The following is a 20,398-nucleotide window of genomic DNA, read 5'->3' as shown; positions in this document are numbered from 1 at the left end:
GACATATCCCTTATCCTGGTCTTTTAAAACAACACCGCAAGTTGAGGAGTCATGGGTCAATTAGATCAGCTTTCACTTTGATACAAGGGGGGACCGAGCTCCTCGAGCTCAACTTTTTCCAACAACCAAAAGAACGTCAAACCCCTGAAAGTCAACATTAGCACTTTACGGCGTCTACGCTCTGTACAAGAACTCCTCAGATACATTGGTTTGCCTATCACTTATGCTGAATCTGCCTAGATTAGCGTCCTTGCTGCTTTGGTAGTGGGATCAGTACAGAGAAGCTGCAGGTCCAAGGTTTTCTTTTTCTCTTGCTAAAGAGTTTTCTTTGCTGATTAAGAGTGTTGTAATGAGATGGTCGTCTCCAACTACCTTGGCGCTAGGTCCGCTAGTTACCGTTCGCAGAAGAAGTTACTATCTCGGCCTGTTTAACCACTGTACAGCTTCGAGGCCCTCTGGATAAGGGCCTGTGCAGAGTTCTGATCTTTGACCTGGTCCCTGTGATGGGGTTACTTTGGTTATCAGGGTCACTGGATTCCCAGATCCAACATATTGGTTGAACATTGCAAGTTGGGATTGAAGGCTGGTTACATTAATCTTCTTGGCTTTGTTTTTTCCCTTCTTCTTCTTTTTTTTTCTTATTTTGGTTTGCAAATTTGAGTCACGTCCCTTCTCACTGCACAGCTTTCAGCTCCAATGTCTGTTGAACTTATATGAGAGAGGGGAGCTGTTGTTTTTTTGCAGAGAAGAACTGTGTTTTGGAGCCGAGATTTATTTGTCAACTTTCTCAAAACTTTTCTCTTCACACAGAGATTTATTGAACCCTTGTGGCTTGTTATGTGGGTCTCAATTGTTGTCCAATGGTTTTTCAAATACATTCTGTTGTGGAGACGCATGTCTTTTGTATTGACATGTGGCCTGTGTCACTGCTGTGTTTGATTGGGCCCGGCTCAACAGAGTCCACACAGAACTGGGAGATCCAGCGCTCTTGAACCAATTTATGATGTGTGTTCCTTGGCCTGTGAAGCAGACTACACCTTTCCAGTGCTGGCCACTGTAGTCCAAATGAATACCACTTTTTTTTATGATCCCCTTTTTCAAAATATCTTGATATGGAATACCTGAAGGTTGAGCAGCTTTTTTTTTATAATCACAGACATGGTGCTAGTTTGTCTGCCCTGATGAGGCCACATCTATGAAGGACTTTGTTTTTTAGGGGGGGAGGGGGTCTTGTTCTTTTGCTCCTGATCAACGAGAATAGGAGCCAAGCTGTTTTGCACGGATATATACGCATGTAAAAAATGCAGGGGATGCATTATAAACATTCTTAACATTTAAGCCTTGCATTCTGTTCATTCTTTTGTCAAGGAAAAAAAAAAGAAAGAGTAAAAGAGAGCGCAGCATGAAAAAGGGCTGACCTGGCTTGCCTTGCCTAGGGAATGAAATGCTATAGCTGATTATTACAGCTAACTATGATGGGAAGACCACCAGGGTAGTGACAACTGATGAAGCTGCCTCTGGGGTGAGACAAAGGTTTACATATTACACAAGCAATTTAGATGTTTTCTAAACATGTTGCCAAGACAGTGGGAGTTGGCAGCTCCTTCCCTTGTTTAGGTTTTCTTTCTTTTTTCCTCTTTTACTCTCTTCTCTCCTCCCGCCTCCCTTCTCCTCGCCTTGAATTTCACGTGGGCTCGGAGTAAAAAGGGGGAAAGAGTGAGAGGATGGCGAGGAAAAAGCAAGGACTGAAGCACTCCTGCACTTTTTGTGCTCTCTATGAACTGTGAGTGAGCTAATAAATTCTTTCAGCCACTCAGCGTAGCATTCACGGATATCCCCCAAAGATTACACACACAAATCACTGCACAATGGAGGCCACCAGGAGGGCCTGGGCGTCACAGGGGCCCCCGACCCTGAGGACAAGCGCACATAACCAGGCTGGAGAGAAGACAGACTGGGCGGGGGTTATAGAGGGGGCTCAGCTCTGCCCAGAGTCAAATGCTTTATAATGGTAGGTAATGGTATAGTCAAGGATGATGGTGGGGAGGGAACGGACCGGGGGAGCTGGGGTTGAAAGAGCGAGAGAAAAGCAGGGGCATGAAGGAAAACGAAGTGGATAAAGAAAAAAGTGAATTAGAAATTTGGAAGAATAAAACAAGGTGTGGGGGTGGGGTGTCGGCCACTAGGGGTGCATGTAATGATGGTGGTCATGGTGATGATGGTGAAGATAACCGGGTACGTGGGGGCGGGGGTGAGGTTGGGGCTGGGGGGGGGGGTATGGATAGGCTTTGATTTCAGCCTCACACAGCCCAGCAGAAGCTGGGTAGGGACATAATTAACTCCTGGATCTTTTGTGTTCCTCATCTGACTGCAGGGCGGAGATGAAAGGGGCCTGCTAAGCCTCGCATTCCACCCCAATTACAAGAAGAACGGCAAGCTCTATGTCTCCTACACCACCAACCAGGAACGCTGGGCCATTGGACCACACGACCACATTCTCCGTGTGGTTGAATACACCATTTCCAGGTAATGAGAGAGGTCGGTGCCAGACCTGAACAAAATATGGACTGCTCACCGGCTTAGACCAAAACAAAATATTATGACTGCAATATTGACATGATAATGATATAATGTGGACTTATTACCATAAAAAAAGGAAAAAATGAATAAGTGGCATCTATTTTTAAACAATGCAAAGAAACTTAACTGGTTAATTAGCTTTGCAAAGTTATGGTTGTTTCAAGTTTAAAATAAAAAGTTACAAAAGTTCGTAAAATCTGCCTAAACAATGAGGACCTTTACTAAACTGTTAAAGGCCTTAGAATTGCATAAGAAAAACAAAAGACAAGCAAGGTACAGAAAGCAAGAAGAAAGCTCAAAGCTTGGCATCCTTCAATATTTATGGAGGAAAATTTTTTTTTCCAGAAATTTACTTTTTAACAAAATCACAACTTCCCTGTCTTCAATAACGCCAGCCGTAATCCCAACAATATGATCTGACACAACTGAGACTTGACATGTATGCAGCATATCCACTGTTTCCATTATAACTAGTGACACTTAGAAGAGCAAAAGGCACACTAGAAGAACTGCTTTTCTTTTTCCACAGATGACAATTGATGTTTTTGGTTTCCTCGTAGGTTTGAAATGTAGGCCACGTTGACCCAATTTTCCCTCACGCAACGGCTTTTTTTTTGTGTTTTTTCGCTGACAAGGGTATATTTGTATTCATAGAAACTGTAATGACAGTATAATTATAACATGTCTCCTATGATGACTGCTATTTAGACACTTTACACTCCTTTCACTATGACATATGGAGACATACGATCCTTCCACACTAATGGGTCCCATTGTAATTTTCATTATTCCAATAGTAAATATAGTCTCGGTATATTGTCTTGCTGACTACGGCGTATAGACTTTACTTATGAGATTCCATCATAGCTATTACTACAATTTCCAGTGTAAGAGACTTCATTTTTCTCTGGCAAGCCATTTCACTCAGAACTTTCTTTACCTAAATACTTTGCCCAAAGTAACACATCATTAAATATTTGTTGCTGATACTATGAAGCCAAATCCTCACTTTGGACTTGGAATTGTGAAACATTTCAAAGTCTAGTTTACAGCCCGAGCGATCCACCCTGTACACCAGCCATGATGGGAGCTTTTAACACACATCAGGTTTTGACTAAATGTCTCCAGACAACAGGCATTTTAAACTAATTCTATGTAAATGTCTCCAGACAACGGGCATTTTAAACTAATTCTTTGTAAATGTCTCCAGACAAGGTAAACTCATCTTGTATTAAGTTTGAACTCGCTTTGACATGTCCCCGTTTTAGCGTTCAACCAGTTCTTCTTTCCATCGGGATGTTGTTTTAGCCACCGATATACTACTGTGGCCGCTCACCGGAGGACTCAGTGACAGTGTGAGCAACCACACTTCCATGTATCTATATCAGTTATGTGTTGTGCGTCCCAACAGAAAAAATCCGAACCAGGTGGACATGCGGACAGTGCGGGTGCTGATGGAAGTGGCGGAGCTACGCAGGAAACACTTAGGGGGGCAACTGCTGTTTGGTCCCGACGGCCTGCTGCATATCTTCCTGGGTGATGGCATGATCACCCTGGATGATATGGAGGAGATGGACGGCCTCAGGTAAGCTAACTGGTCAAAGGGCCATAGGCTCACGGCTAGATTTTAGCCACTCAAGTTTGGAGATCAGACATCTCTCTAGGGGTGCAATCCCAGTTCTTACCATTGTTAAAGTATCTCTGCTTGTGTGTATGTGTGTGAATGCAGTGATTTCACAGGATCTGTCCTAAGGGTGGATGTGGACACAGACTGTTGTACTGCACCATATTCCATACCTCGGAACAATCCGTACTTCAACAGCACCAACCAGCCACCTGAAATCTTTGCTCACGGACTGCACGATCCAGGCAGGTCAGTGAAACGTTTGGTAGGATACCTTCACAAAAACCATCACATGAAAGAGCTCAGTGGTATGTCTATTCATGAAAAAAAAAAAACTTTCAGTCCATAAAAATTGTGCCTTAGCCTGACTAATACAAATAATTTCTACACAAAATTCTACTAATTCATAAATCAACTGATCGATCACCTTTTAACCTGCTGTTGCAACATACCTTTAAAAGTTTATTCCAAAATGAAATGTCCACCGGGGAGTCCGGGTAGCGTGGGGGTCTATTCTGTTGCCCACCGACACGGGGATGTCCAGATCAAATCCCCATGTTACCTTCAGCTTGGTCGGGCGTCCCTACAGACACAATAGGCTCTGGGCATAACGGTAGTCCACTGACTTCCGGTTTCTACTGCAGCGGTCATACCAGTTTCCTGTTTGTTGGCGTGCGCTATTGACAATGGCACATTTTTCACGACACCTGCAAGATTTACCATGGATAAATGTCATCCTCATAATTGTGGACGTAACTTACGTCCACAATTATGCCTGGTCGAGGGGGAAATGGCATGATCCTCCCATGCGCTACGCCCCATAGCGAAACTCCTCACTGTCAGGTGAAAAGAAGCAGCTGGTAACTCCACATGTATCGGAAGAGGCATGTGGTAGTCTGCAGCCCTCCCCGGATCGGCAGAGGGGGTCAAGCAGAGATCAGGATGGTTTGGAAGAGTGGGGTAATTGGCCGAGTACAATTGGGGGAGAAAAAGGGGGGGAAATGCCAACCCCCCCAAAAAAGGTTCTAAAGTTATAATAACATTAAAATGTGTTACTGTTTTGCTATTCTACCACACGGTTTACTTTTCTTATGTCAACAACAACAACATTTTTTGTCCATCGTTTGTATTGCAGGTGTGCCGTGGATCGCCATCAAATGGATAATGGCAGTGTCCTGATCCTGTGCACAGATGCCAGCGGGAAGAACACATCAGCCGGCAGAATACTGGAGATTGTGATGGGAAAAGATTACGGTGAGGTCCTACTGCCCTGAAATTGTCCAAAAATGTCGACTTTACCGAGTCTGGAATTTATTATTTCGTGAGGTAATATTGCTCACAATTCAAATAACTAGGTTTTGACCTTTTTTTGTTTTTTTTGGCCTTTGGTTTTTGTTTCATGTCCCCACAGCTTGAGAAAGTGTTATGGAATCTCACGAAAAATCCATTATCCTTTTGGATAAACCTTCATATTACTTATGCTTAAAAAATGACATCTGTTTGTACAAATGTCTTTCATGTTGTAAGAAGGTGGTATATGGCTTATATCCAATATGTTCTGAAACACACTGGTTTGAATGCTGAGACATCCAAGTTTGGATGTAAAAATGTTGTGATTTAAAAAGATTCTTCCCATGCACTGTGGAAAGTTGCCAATGGAATGTGAGATTGTGTCCATGAATTTTATTTATAGCTGTCAACAACAATGAATGCCTAAAAGATGGGTTAGCACTGTTGAAAACGCAGCTGAGTTGGGCCCAATTCTCTATATTGAGCACGCTGAGAGTAATCAATACCAGCAGGGTTGTTAGCCTACAATTCCTCACATATAACAAATTGCTATTCGTTTCAGATAACTCAACCTTGATACGTCCCTCCACATCAGTGTCATCCGTTCCACTGATTACCTTTAACCTGGACTAACTAAACCCCCACAGTGATTACGGAGGGCAAAAGCAGCACACCAAAAGACCTTCACAGATACAGCACATCGCATAGTACACTGTCAATATACTCAGCGACAGTTCTGATAAACAGTTTGAGGGGCATCCGGGTAGCATAGCGGTCTATTCTGTTGCCTACCAACATTTGGGTCGGTGATTTAAATCCCTGTGTTATCTCCGGCTTGGTCGGGCGTCCCTACAGACACAATTGGCCATGTCCGTGGGTGGGTATGTGTCCTAGTCGCTGCACTAGCACCTCCTCTGGTCGGTCAGGGCGCCTGTTTCGGGGGGGAAGGGGGAACTGGGGGGAATAGCATGATCCTCTCATGTGCTACGTCGCCCTGGCGAAACTCCTCACTGTCAGGTGGAAAGAAGCAGCAGGCGACTCCACATGTATCGGAAGAGGCATGTGGTAGTCTGCAGCCCTCCCCGGATCGGCAGAGGGGGTGGAGCAGCGGCCGGGAAGGCTCGGAAGAGTGGGGTAATTGGCCGGATACAATTGGGGAGAAAAAAGGGGGAAAATTCCAAAAACAAACAAAAACAAAAAGTTTGAGGATCCACGTCTGGAAGCAGCCTCAAATGTGTTCTGGCATGTCATTTGAATAGAGGTATAGTATTTAACAATGCAAAGTTCCACTAATTAGAGCCACATATAGCTATGTCCTGGCGGCCTGTCCAGGGTGTCTCCCTGCCTGTTGCCCAATGACTGCTGAGATAGGCTCCAGCATCCCCCCGACCCTGAGAGCAGGATAAGCGGTTTGGATAATGGATGGATGGATATAGCTATGTGCTAATACCCTCTGGACAGACTGTAGCAAACGTGGATATCCTTTTTGGTCCAGACACAGCATTAATCAAGTTAAGGTCTTAACCAACTCATTGGATCCTAAATATAACTTACCATATCACAAGGGACTGAGAACAGTGCTATGTCTCTAGTTAGCCCATGTCATCATCGATTGGTTAGGTGGACCATGACAACTGGGTATGTGCTAACGGTGCTTATAGCACACAGTAGTTCAACTATACCTCTTCCCTGGTCCTTTATCAGAAAATGAGCCTTCCATCTATGACCTGCAGTCCAGCGGAGGGGCAGCGCCTGTTGGGGGCTTCATCTACAGAGGTTGCCAGTCTAGGAGACTCTACGGAAATTACGTGTTTGGAGACAAAAGTGGGTGAGTAAGAAATACGCATGACCGATACTCTCCAATAGTGCGAAAGAATAGTAAACTATGTAAAGCTGAAAAACAAGGCCCGTATTCAACACAAAATCTCAATCACCTCTACAGCCTATTTACCGTGACATCTTGAAACCCAGGAACTTATTGCACATATTAATGCATCATAGCCCCTTCATTTTGTCATTAACGTTGCCACTCAAGATGAGCTGGTTGGTAAGCGTGCAAACATCTTCACTCCCACTTGGATAAAAATGGCTGTTTTTGTAAAACTGTCAACTTTCTCTTGTCTTGGCGTATACAAGAGTAAACCCGACACTCCATTCACACACGTGGAAAACATGGTAATAATATGTTGCTGTCACCACTAAAGCTTAGCTCATTCATCGTAAATGGTGATTAGATATCCTATTATGCGCAGTTGACACTTTATTTGGTTTGCAATTCATCCTACTTCGCCGATGTCAAACACTGACGCTAGTATAAACAAAGGAAATAAATAGCGGTGTGAGGAGTACGCTAAGTTGGCATTGTATTCACAATTTTGTGCGGTTAAGGTTTCTGTGTCTTGCTGTGGGCTTGTGGCATATTGTGGCTGAGTGAAGGTTCTGGTATGACATTTTGTTTTTAAATGAAAGAACTTAAAGGTTTGGATGGCACCCCATGAACCATGGGATGGAAAAGAAGAATGGGCTGTTCCACAGCAAGTTGAAGTTGTGTTCTTATTGGAACGTAGCAGGGAACAAACTGATAACGATGCTAATAATTTAGGAGTTTAAGAAAAGGTGCATTATGTACTATGTTGCATTGGTCGGAATAATGGAGAATGGACATGTGCTGTGTGTTTTACTTGTTTCAGTAACCTACGGATCCTGCAGAAGTCCCCGTCGTCCACATCAGCTGGCAGTGAACACTGGCAGGAGAAAGCTTTATGTCTGGGTTCAACCAACTCATGCGGCTCCACGCTAGTGGGGCACATCCTGGGCTTTGGAGAGGATGAACTGGGTCAGTAGGGCAAAGCTTAGCCTCACCAAGATACCAAAGATTTTGAACCCTGTATTTTGGCAGAAAATGCAATGCTCAAAGAAGGTTGAATCAGTTCCTCTGGATATGTTTATTGACAGATACGTTTCATTACTTGACTAATGCCCCTTTTCCACTACATGGTACCGCCTCAACTCGACTCGCAGAGTGTCGTTTTCCATTACTGTAACAGTACCCCCTCAGTGTAGCTGGTCTGCATTGATTTTGGTACCCACTCCAGTTTTTTTGGAACCTCGACAAAGATGGTACCAAAAACATGGTAACAGTTAACAAAATGCCGGTACTTTCCGGTAATGGAAAACGAAAAAGTTGAGTCGAGTTGAGCCGGTACCACGTAGTGGAAAAGGGGCATAAGTGACATCTTCGGTCTCAACTGACTGCAGGTATCCCCAACCCTTATAAACAATACAGTGGCATAATGACCGAAACCAACGACCGGTTTCATATGCAAATATAGGGGTGACCATTAACTAGAGTTTCAATGGCCATGTGTACTTTTCACAGAGGATAAGGGAACGTTGCAATCACAGCATTGTAAGATGGCGACAGATGTACAACGACCGAAACCAACCGTGGATTTTCATTTTCTTATCTGGATTATTGAGCGTGCATCAAGACAAAATGCAATGCTATTTACTTCTTACAGATTCTCTTTCTTTCCTTACCCTCCTTCTCAACCTTTCTCTTCCTCTTCCTACTCGCTCTCTCTTTCCATCTGCCGAAATGAGTGACAGTTTAAGTATCAACAAATCTTCTGAGCTCAGAGTTGGTTGTCAGAGCACCGAACCATCTTGAGAGAACTGTTTACGCAAAATGACGTATCTCAAAACTTTGGGAAAAACACTGTTTATAGATATTGGGCGTTGTATATGGAGCCATTGTACATGTATTTACATAAAAAAAATCTCTTGTGTAGCATTCCTCGCTCAATTGTTTCACAAGACGATCGTAGGGTTTTACACCGACACCGGGAATATCACTTTAGGACAAGGTCAAAAAGCTCAGTTCTGCAGCAACAAGCTAACGGGAGGTCACACTAAAAGCTACAAGAGAAGTAAGACCCCTGTGACTCTACCTCTATGGCTCATTCCCAACAGGATATTAAACCTTGCGTACCTCTCTCTGGATTGATTTCCATAAAATAGCACTGACACTCAAAGGACACAGTTGTGGACTGTATCTGACCACCTACATAGAGATGGTGTTTTGCATAAGGGTTGAGATGTGTTATTTTTTCAGTATTATTTAGCTGGGGCGATACACCTTTTAGATAAGGTGGAGTGAGCGGAGGTGAGCTTAATCATAATACACAGCATATTTTGCCCAGTTGGATTCAATGATCCACTAAATTACCCCTCACCGGTATTGACGGTCGGGCCCTATTATTCTGCTTAAAATCGGCACATCATCTGGATCGCTTATACAGGCATCAAAGATGGTTAATCTCTAGTCTTACCCTATCTTGAGGTCATCATTTAAAGAGAAACTTGAAAGTGACAGCATTTGCTCATGATTTGCAAGTGATGCAAGCATTGTTCAGGCGTAGGATTATATGCCAAAGTATGGGCCCCCACAAACATATGTTTACAATTTGTCCCTTTATGGAACCTTCCTGAGGATTTGTTCCTCATTAAATTATTCGCCTGGTTCCCAGTCATGAGTAATTTCGTTGACCCACTGAATCAAACGCAAATGCAGTGCTGTAGAGGCTTCATTCAGAGTCGCTCTTTTCCATTCTTGTCGGATGAGTGCAAGCGTAGCATCGTCTGCTAATTGCATTTATCAAGAGGGGTCAACAGGTGTTCTTTCACAGAAAAGTTTAGTATTGGAAACAGATATTGTATGAAAGTATATAAAATTATATGATATGCAGTGTATATAAAAGTGTATGTACTGTACGTCTTGCAAATGGCTTATTTTTTTCCTGTCTTGGTTCCTCTTCCTACAGGTGAGGTCTACATACTGGCAAGCAGCAAAAGCATGGCACAGTCACACAGTGGGAAACTCTACAAACTGGTGGACCCTAAAAGGTACAAGGAATTGCTGCTCTTTCTCTATTCCTGAGCAGGTTAAAGGCACTTTAAGTGATTCATATTCTCTCTGCCTTATACTTTACTGTTATACTTTATGATGGTTTTGATCATAAACTGGAGTCTTTCGTGGAGTCTTTTAGATGCCGCAGCACGGGAGCCCAGTGGTTAGCACTGTTGCCTCACAGCAAGAAGGTCCTGGGTTCGAACCCCAGGCCGTCCCAGGTCCTTTCTGTGTGGAGTTTGCATGTTCTCCCCGTGTCTGCGTGGGTTTCCTCCCACTGTCAAAAGACATGCATGTAAGGGTTAATACTCCTGCCTGTACCCCTGACGAAGGCAATGGAAAGAAGAACTGGAGTTGGTCCCTGGGTGCTGCAGCTACCCACTGCTCCTATACAATAGGATGGTTTAAATGCAGAGAACAAATTTATTGTAAGAATACTATGTCAATAAAGTGGTTTTAATTTATTCATCATTTCCTACACAATGTTAAAAGGAGTTCTAGCGATCCCTTTAATGTGTACACGGTACACGGTCTAATGAAGTCCATTAAATTAGTTCCATGTCAACTATTCCACACTGGCTCTACTCTGCATTCAGACAACACCTACGATCCTCAGTGAGATTTTGAACTCCATTTTCATGCTAGGGCAAAGCGGAGATGCAAACTCAGGCTGATTGGCAGTTTCCTTGGGCGCAACATGAATTTTTCCCGTCTGCGTCCGTTTGGTCATTTTTATGGCTCGAAAGAAACCCGCCTGTGCCAATATGGGTGGGGTGGCGCAGCTGGGAGTTTGTTTATGCAGGTCTGCTGTACAGTACAATTCTGGTGTCCAAGAAATTGCACTTATGCGTACGTCAGCTCAGATCACGTCTAAGCTAAGACGTAGGATCAGTGAGCTACTTTTGTGCAACAGTCTAGGCAAGGCTGCACGGGAGCCTCTATCCAAACAGGTTTTAATTCATGTGCATTTCACCACACTGAAATCAATCAATAAACCAAAAGCAACAACGAACTAAAAGTAACATTCCCAACAAATTAATAAGAGAAAATGGTGATATGTGGCTGCTGAATTTGATGTGAATCAGACAGTTCTCACGCATGACACATGGAAAATTCCACCTAATTTGGCAATGTGAATGTCTGTCTGAGCCATTAGGATGCACAAACTGTCTATACTCGAGTCTAACATCTGGCTGAGAATGCTCTGGAATTCCAATGGGACACGCTTCGATTTCCCAATCAATGCCATGAGTGGATGGGGCAGGAGAATTTCTTTAGTGAGTCAAAGGATTTTCATGGGACATGAAAAGCCACTTCCATGTCAGGCTCTAGACCAAACTATTGTGTCCATTGCCAAACTCTGTAGGCTTGTGCATGAAATGACAACCCCTTAAGGTACTTTTTGAGTTATCTGGTGTCCTGAAAATTGGACACCAGATAACTTTAAATCGCCAGGCTGATGAATAATGATCTCCTTGTGTGCTGCTACAAATTGTGTACATTTTGCGTATTGCGTATATTTTGTGCTAGTTGCGATCTACAAGGGTGGAGTATATAACTGGAAGAAGGCGGGGGAATGGGGAAAGAATTTACCGCCACCAGATTTCATTCATCCAGTTGACAGAGGAGGAATGGCAAGCCATTCTGATAGGCTTTCTTCCCTCTTCATCCATCACGGAAATGACAATATGCCACACCACAGCAGATTTAAATGTTATGAGTGGAGCTGATTTGATTGGCCAAGTCAAAGCCTGCCCTGATTCTAACTGCTTATAATGTTTTCATCCCAACCCAACCCCTATTTCAACTGCGCAAGGGTTGCACTTGTGTCTCTGGTCACCAAATTGCCGAAAATATATTGGACATGCCCACGTGCCAGCTTTATAAAAATATAGCCCTACGTGTGCAGTTTGCCCACACACATAACTATAGACCTATGGTAGTCGAGTTCCAAGAAAAGAATTACTGCAAGATCCTGTCTTTCTCAATTCCCTCTTTTCTGTTCCTTTCTTTTCCCTTAACACATCACTGAGACCAGAACTCTTCTCCCCCTCGGCAAGCCATCACATGACCATCTCTCGTGGCCAACACAAACTCCGCGCAGAAACTGGAGAGTAAGCATAGCATTTCAAAATGTTAGTGTAAGGTATTCCTAACAGCAACACTGACTAGCTGCCTACTTCGCCCTGGTAACATAACTATGGCCTGCTGGTTATTTTCGGAACATTTGACAGCAGGATTTATACCGCCGAAAGTAAAGAAAACGCAAAGGCACCTGTCGTCAAGCACAAAGACCTCCAGTTTAGGTTTATTTGAACATATGTAAGAACACATGTACAAGAAAAGAATATAATGCAGTACATAGTTTCTGTGGAGGCAGCCAAACAGAGAGAGATTTGAGGATTAACAGCAGTTCTGGCGGTGGGAGTTGTATGCGTATTGTGTTAGTTTGTGTTGTATTTTTTCAGTATGGACAAAATTCTGTAAAACAGCACAAATATGCACAAATATAAACATGCATGAATTCATTAAGAATGGTGTGCATTCTACTCACCTAATATTTTGTCGAAGATTTTCATCTATTTTTTGTCACGGTTTGAAAGGCCGGAGTAACACAGAATACTAGGGGATACACAGGTGGATTTAATTGCTGACCAGAGGTAGGCCCAGCTATCGCTGCGCCCAACTGTACATTATTTAAATGTGTTGTGAGTTGGTGTCATAATCGCTCACATATGCAAGAAACCATAAAATCAGTTTTGGTAATTATGGATCTTTAAAATGTTTTTGTTTGTGTCGAGCCAGCTCATGTGAAAAACATTAGACATGTACCAGGAAATATGCGTATGTTGCTCGAAGCCAACCCTTGCAACGAAGGACGGATATATTAGCATATATCGAACCATAAGTAAAGAAATAACATTCAACAAAAGCTAACCAACTCGCTGTAATTCAAATCAATTGCTTAACCTGTTTCAGTTCTAACCTCCGCATTTCTGCCTGCCTGTCCTCTTGCCATCAAACTCAAATGAAGTGCAGAGATGAAGCTCTTGGTGCAAGGTTAGGCCCCTCTATTAAGGTTTTCAAGTGTTTCATGTCAAAACAAATGCAAATTGAATTTACTTACTGCAGGCAAGTCTACAAGGGCCTCAGAATTATAACGTTAGTTCCGGCTTGGTCAGGGCTGATCAAGAAAGACAAGCGACTGAGAGAGAGAGAGAAAGAAGGAAGGAGGGAGCATTTGGATGCCTCAGAATTACAACAGTAAAATACTCCCAGTTAATTATTCCTAGGTGATGACAGTGCCACCCAAGTCTTAACTCAATTAATTACATCACACATGTTTCAAAGGGGCCCCGGTGGCTCACTCAGTATTTATGTACTCTGGCGTGGCTGCTGGACGCATTTCTCCCGAAGAACAATTCTTTCCACCATCTATTGGGCTTGTTTAGTCTGTGTAGACCCTGTGGTGTTGGAGCCTTAACTTGTTACACACTCCAGTTTTATTATTAGGATCTTGTTACGGCAGGGTGAAGCGGGTGCGAAAGGGGGACTGAAAGGGGGTAGCTAACAGGTTTGACCTCTGCACGTTATTAAGTCGGGCGGTCCTCCCTCTTCTTTTGACGTACTGTGGGGACATCTGTATCCGAGAGTCTTCACAGAAGTATTTGTGTTGTTGTTTTCGCTGTTCGGTGTTGACATACACGAATGGAGCCAGGGAGAAAATATCGTTTTGCTGTCCCGACTAGCTAATACGGGTAGGTGTCGTACCCGAGGATACTTGCAGACAAGTACGGCTGCACGGGGATCAGGCTCAAACCCTGTGGTTGGAGGGGGCAAACTCGGCAGCTACCAGGCCACCCACCCCATTCAAATCCCACCAATTTATCACTTGTGTGTTTGAGAACATAGGAAGAAAGAGAGGGCTCTTGGAGAGAATGGTAGAGACTTTAGCAGTGTTTGCGTAAACATGTCCTGGCCAAATGACTTCATTTCAAAGTATTTGTTTGTCAGTTGGAGTACCCCTCCAATAATAAATAGGCCACCATGCATTTTGGAACACACACTGTGTGTTTGTGTTTTTTGTTTGTTTCCTGTGTGTGTGTGTGTGTGTGTGTGTGTGCGCGCGCGTGTGTATGTTTGTGTGCATATGTGTACGTATATGCATGTGTGTAAGCGTGTCTGTCCTATTTTGTGGTTTTTGTGAAAAGTCTTTGTGTGTGCCCGACGCAGGGGGAGCCTGCAACATCTCCATCATCCCCTATCAATAGGGGTTGATTTACTACTGCTCTGAAGGATTTAACCCCGTATATCATTCAAACAGACAAGAACAATATAACTGGTTCCCAAACCAATTGAGACTTCACTGAAATTGCGGTTTACTGGTTCAGATAGCTAGCTGACGCAACGCGGCAGCAGTGCAGCTACTTTTTAATCTGGTTGTGTAGAAAACCCAGTTGCACCATGCAGTTGTAAAGACGGAGAAAGCTTTCTATTTATTCTGGGAATAAATAAAACAAGAGAGACCCCTCTCTTTTGGAGAGAGGAACACACTAACAAACAGCGATAACACGGTACGGGACAGGGATCTGTCTCAGGCTCGCCGTGACTGCACGTCACAGGGCCGCATAGTAAATTTACATCGTGGCCACGGTGTTTATGATAACAGAGAGAAACGGGCCCTCTTTGCCTTCAGACCGCAGTTGGACCGGGCTCTCGTAGCTTTGCCTTTGTTGAAATCCTAAATCATAATGTCAGGAGTCAAATTTCCAGCTGTTTTCTGAAGTGCCGAGTATTTTGGCTTTCTAGTCTCGGCGATATCTATCTGAGAAGGTGGGGAAATAGAAGCCCGCCCGTTAAAAGTAATTTTTTAACCAGTTTGGCTTTTGTCAGCTGCGGACGGGCCCAATTTAAACACAGTAGGCAAGCGCTTTGAACAGTCAGAACAGGGCTTAAGACATATTTTATGAACTCCATTAGCCGTCCAAAAACCTGGGGAAGGGTACCGTGTGTGTTCGGGAGTGTGTTTTTCTGTATGTGCCGTTTTTTACACGTTTTGTGTGTCTTGCGTGTATAGCTGCTATCCGAGTGGGTGGTGGGCGCACGTGCACACGGACATGTGTGCGCCTGTGTGAGCGTGTGGTACGCTAGCTCCCAGCATGCTGCAAAAAAAAAAAAAAGCCGTCCTTTATTCCCCTTGCCCTCCTAAATCTTCCTACTTCTCTACTGTGGTCCTTCCCCTTGACAAAGCTGCTTGCCAGTCGCACTGAATAGCCCCGGCTTCTACAATACACAGTAAATTTCTTACACAATTAAAACAAGGAATGAAGCTACAAAAGAGGCCCCCCCCCAAACAATGGAGTCAGATGACAAAACAGCAAAAGAGACCACACTGGGCCGTTTGATTAAGCCATTGTTAGGGCGCACAATGTACACCACTCCACGGCCCTTTTCTCACATATACCTCATGTCAATCAAACAGACGTGCTAGCCAACAAGCTAAACGCGCGCGCGCGCACGCACACACACACAAAAACAGACGCACAACCTAACGACACTCCTTTAAACCTCACATCTCATCTTGAGCATACATAATCCAGCCAGAGAGCTGAAATGTGAAGCATCCCTAAGTGCCCTGCGTGAGCTAAATAAATGTCCGTCTTAAGAAAAGTGAGTGTAAAGCCTCTCCTGGCCGCGCGACAGCAGCGAGCGAGCGCGGTGTTTCCGCTGAGAACGCCGGCCCTTCACACCCAGCCGTGGATAAACACCCAGGCTCCCCCGAGCTAGCGTGCTCAGGTACACCTCGTCTCCCTTTTCACTGCAGTCGCATCTTTTCCCTTTTTTTACGATAAGCATCCTAACTTAATCGCTGTTTCTCACCTCCCTCTCTCTCTCTTTCTGTATGTCTCTCTCTCTCTCTCTCTCTCCTTGTCATCGATCTCTCTCTCTCTCTCTCTCTCTCTCACCGTGTCCCCAACCCTGTCTTTCTAACTCACTCACACACATGCACCCCTCCCAAAGTTGATAAATTCCCACAGTGGCTGTTGACCCAGCTGCTTTTGTCAAGTGGTGCGACCAGCAGGTGCTGTTTTCACAGCCACCCTGGCAGTAGTACAGGCTGTTTAGTAGCGCCACTGACCCCTGCCTGCTATTAACAGTGTTAGCTACAGACCCCCACCACCACCACCACCCCCACCCCCAATCCTCCAGGGACTCTCTCTCTCTTTCCATCTCCCTTTCTCTCTGCTCCCTTGCCTCCTTCGCTCCTTTTTTTAACTACATGCAGCCTGCCATAACAAAAGCCGACACGGATGGGAAAGGGAAGAGAGAGTCTGGAGTAGGGTGCTGATGGGAGCATGGGAATCGCCCCCTCCCTGAAAGCACACACACACACACGTACACCCACACCCACACATACGCTCTCTCTCTTTCTCTCTCTCTCTCTCTTCACCTCGCTCTCTACATCTCTTTTACCTCTCTCTCTCTCTCTCTCTCACCCTCTCTTTACCCCCCCCCCTCTCTCTCTCTCTCTCTCTCTCTCTCTCTCTCTCCATATCTCTCGCTCTCAGTCTTGCCTACATACCGCCATCAGTTAATGTGGCTGTCAGGACAGGATTTAGAGACCCTCAAATGCATGCAGCCGCACATGCACATACCCTGGCGTACCTATTGCCGCATGAAATCTCTGCCCCTGTTACTTATCCGTCGTTTGGCGAAGACCCCGGCCATATATGATGCTACTGCATGCAGAGATGATCACTCGGGGTCGCCCATACTGTAGTTTTTAATTCTGTTCTGTCAGTAGCTAGAAGACCTCCAGTGACACGTTCATCTCTCTCTCATGCAGATTGATCATTAGCTCGCTACAGCAGTGATTGATGGGGTTTATTCTCCCATGGTCTCATTATCACTGTGTACACAAACACAACCTCATACACATGGGCAAACACACACAGCCACACACACACACACACACACCCTGCTCATACTTGTACCTTTTAGTTTTCACGGCACTACCACCGACTAGATTCTAGTTACCTCGTGTGTGTGTGTGTGTGTGTGTGTGTGTGTGTGTGTGTGTGTGTGTGTGTGTGTGTGTGTGTGTGTGTGTGTGTGTGTGTGTGTGTGTGTGTGTGTTTGTGCGCACATGTGCATGCGTTCCCTCTGTGTCAACAGAATCTATGGAACTTGTCTTGCCTCATTAGACTTTTACCTTAGCACAACAGGATTGTTTTTGCTTCCATCTTTCTTTTTCCTTCTCTCTCTCACACACACACACGCACACACAGACACTACTTGCAAGTGGGTAACAGGCGCTAAGAAGCATTTCACATTTGAACCTCACTATGCACCAGCTAGATTAGTTCCAGATTGTCAGAGCGTGATATGAAATAATTCTGCTACAGCCCATTTGGTGATGTGCGTGTGTGGATGTTTGTCTTGATATGAAATTATCACAATATGTGTTTTTTCGTGTGCAGGCTATCCAGATGTAGCGTAGGAATGTGTGTGTATTTGTGTGTGTGTGTGTGTGTGTGTTTGCATGACTGTGTGTATATGGGAGCTGCGCGTATGTGACATTATGCTAACCCTAACAAGTCAAGTTGACAAGAAACAGCATACTTGGTGTTCTCTTTTGGACTTCAGACTTTTCAAGAAAGTTGGAGAAGAAGCTTGATCTGAAATTGTTGAGAAGCGTTACCAAAAGTCTGTCCAAAACTATATTCATCAAGACTTAAATAAGGCGGAGAAAAAAAAACTGAAAAGAAAAAAAACAAAACAAAGCTCGCTAAAGTTGGATGGTAGAGATAAATGCTCAGGATTGGGAAGGTGGGGTAATTATGACTAGGACTCTCTCAGCAAGAGAGTGAAAGTCTTTAAATGAATAAATTACTTGATAATTGCATGAGGGCGGCACAGTGGCACAGTGGTTAGCGTGGTCGCCTCACGGCAAGAAGGTCCTCGGTCTGAGCCCCAGGGGTAGTCCAACCTTGGTGGGTCGTCCGGGGTCGTCCTCTGTGTGGAGTTTGCATGTTCTCCCCGTGTCTGTGTGGGTTTCCTCCGGGGGCTCCGGTCTCCTCCCACTGTCCAAAGACATGTAGGTCAGGTGAATCGGCCGTACTTAATTGTCCCTAGGTATGAATGTGTGTGTGTGTGTGTGTGTGTGTGGGCCCTGTGTGATGGCCCAGCGGCCTGTCCAGGGTGTCTCCCCACCTGCCACCCAATGACTGCTGGGATAGGCTCCAGCATCCCCGCAACCCTGAGAGCGGGATAAGCGGTTCGGATAATGGATGGATGGATAATTGCATGATTAAAATTTAAAAATAACAGAAGGAAGTAGCTCCTCAATTGTCCAGCAGCCATCTCTATGAGTCTATGTGAAGGTCATTTGTCTGCCATATCATCATATATGATGTTTGCTTACTTTTAATCTTTGACCATGCACCATGTCTATATTTCTTAGATAGATGCACGAAGTTCATGTGTAACAGAACAAAGGTAGCGTTATAAAGTGTCTTCTCCGTGTGAACAAATAATTAGCCCACTGTTAACTGTTAGCTGATAGCAGATGAATGTATGAGAAGCTCACGGACAGCAGCACAGTCTGTACACAGTCTGTACACAGTAGTTGGAGGAACAGCCTTGGTGAGATGTGAGCTGGAAAACACGAGATAAGGAGGAGACAACTGCCCTATAGTCCCCCCCCCCACGGGAGCACACCTGCTTACTATAAAGGGAGGGGGGGCATCCCGGGGAGGGCCCCTGCACACTGCTATCTATCTGTGCTTTGTGTGCCAGAGATTTTTGTCTGGCTCCTCAATTATTGTCAGAATGGAATTAAACAATTGCCACGACAGTGTCCCGCTATGATAACAGCGCTGGGAAACACGTCTGTTTGTGTATACCCACCTGTCAATGGAGAACCTCGCCATTAACACAGATTAGCTGCTGAGAACACCGCCAGTAGACTTAATGGGAAATTTATGGCAAAAATATTTGTCATGCAACAGTAGTTTTATTTAGAATGAATTAACATTATTCTTTATCTACAGCTATCTCATTTTACTGTGTTTTCTTTTCACACATTATATCTAGCAGTTGCCCCCCTCCAAATGACTTGCAAAGATCTGTTGTACCAACACTGGGATCGGCGGTTCGAATCCCCGTGTTACCTCCGGCTTGGTCGGGTGTCCCTACAGACACAATTGGCCGTGTCTGCGGGTGGGAAGCCGGATGTGGGTATGTGTCCTGGTCACTGCACTAGCACCTCCTCTGGTCGGTCGGGGCACCTGTTCAGGGGGGACGGTGAACTGGGGGGGAATAGCGTGATCCTTCCACGTGCTACGTCCCCCTGGCGAAATTCCTCACTGTCAGGTGAAAAGAAGCGGCTGGCGAATCCACATGTATGATCAGAGGAGGCATGTGGTAGTCTGCAGTCCTCCCCAGATCCACAGAGGGGGTGCAGCAGCGACCGGGATGGCTCGGAAGTGGAGGGTAATTGGCCAAGTACAATTGGGGAGAAAAAGGAGGGGGGGGAATTCAAAAAAAGAGATCTGTGGTATTATTTATTATACCTAAAAGTCTTGGGCCAGACCCTATCGGGAGTTCGTGGATTTAACCGAGGTTTATGACCAAATCTCGTTTTTCTCATACTCTGCTAGTCAACTTTCTCCAGAATAGATTAGCACTTTAATCCCTTTTCCATGTCCAGTTGTCAAACTAACATGCCCTTTTCGGGACTTGGGCGTAGAACTGACTACGCTTTCCTGCCCCTTAGTTCACTGGCCTTTCGAACGTTACCGCCTCCCTATTTCTACTCCCAAAGACATTTCACCGATCACCTCCCCATTCCCCTCTCTGGTTGAATAAGATACAGTCCGATGGGGACGCTTCAGCCGTCTTGATCCGTGATTGAGGGCTGACTTTACTCTGAGGACTGCCTCCGAGCCAGAGAAGTTGCACAAGCGATCTATTTCTCCACATCCTACCTCTTG

At 44.8% G+C, this 20,398-nt stretch overlaps 1 protein-coding gene across 1 annotated transcript in view; it reads left to right on the top strand.

Annotated features, from left to right (window-relative positions):
• hhip (hedgehog interacting protein) overlaps positions 1-20,398 on the top strand; it is a 42,482-nt gene that overhangs the window by 18,064 nt on the left and 4,020 nt on the right. The window contains exons 5-11 of the mRNA XM_056280204.1: positions 2,375-2,526; positions 3,992-4,165; positions 4,310-4,453; positions 5,340-5,458; positions 7,199-7,322; positions 8,185-8,330; positions 10,318-10,399. Of these exons, the coding sequence (XP_056136179.1) occupies positions 2,375-2,526; positions 3,992-4,165; positions 4,310-4,453; positions 5,340-5,458; positions 7,199-7,322; positions 8,185-8,330; positions 10,318-10,399 (941 nt within the window). The remainder of the gene's footprint in view (positions 1-2,374; positions 2,527-3,991; positions 4,166-4,309; positions 4,454-5,339; positions 5,459-7,198; positions 7,323-8,184; positions 8,331-10,317; positions 10,400-20,398) is intronic.

The sequence above is a fragment of the Lampris incognitus genome, chromosome 5 (genome assembly GCF_029633865.1).
Source record: "Lampris incognitus isolate fLamInc1 chromosome 5, fLamInc1.hap2, whole genome shotgun sequence".
In the NCBI taxonomy this organism is placed as follows: domain Eukaryota; kingdom Metazoa; phylum Chordata; class Actinopteri; order Lampriformes; family Lampridae; genus Lampris; species Lampris incognitus.
The sequence above is the reverse complement of the archived record's forward strand: the minus strand, read 5'-3'. Positions and strand labels throughout refer to the sequence as shown.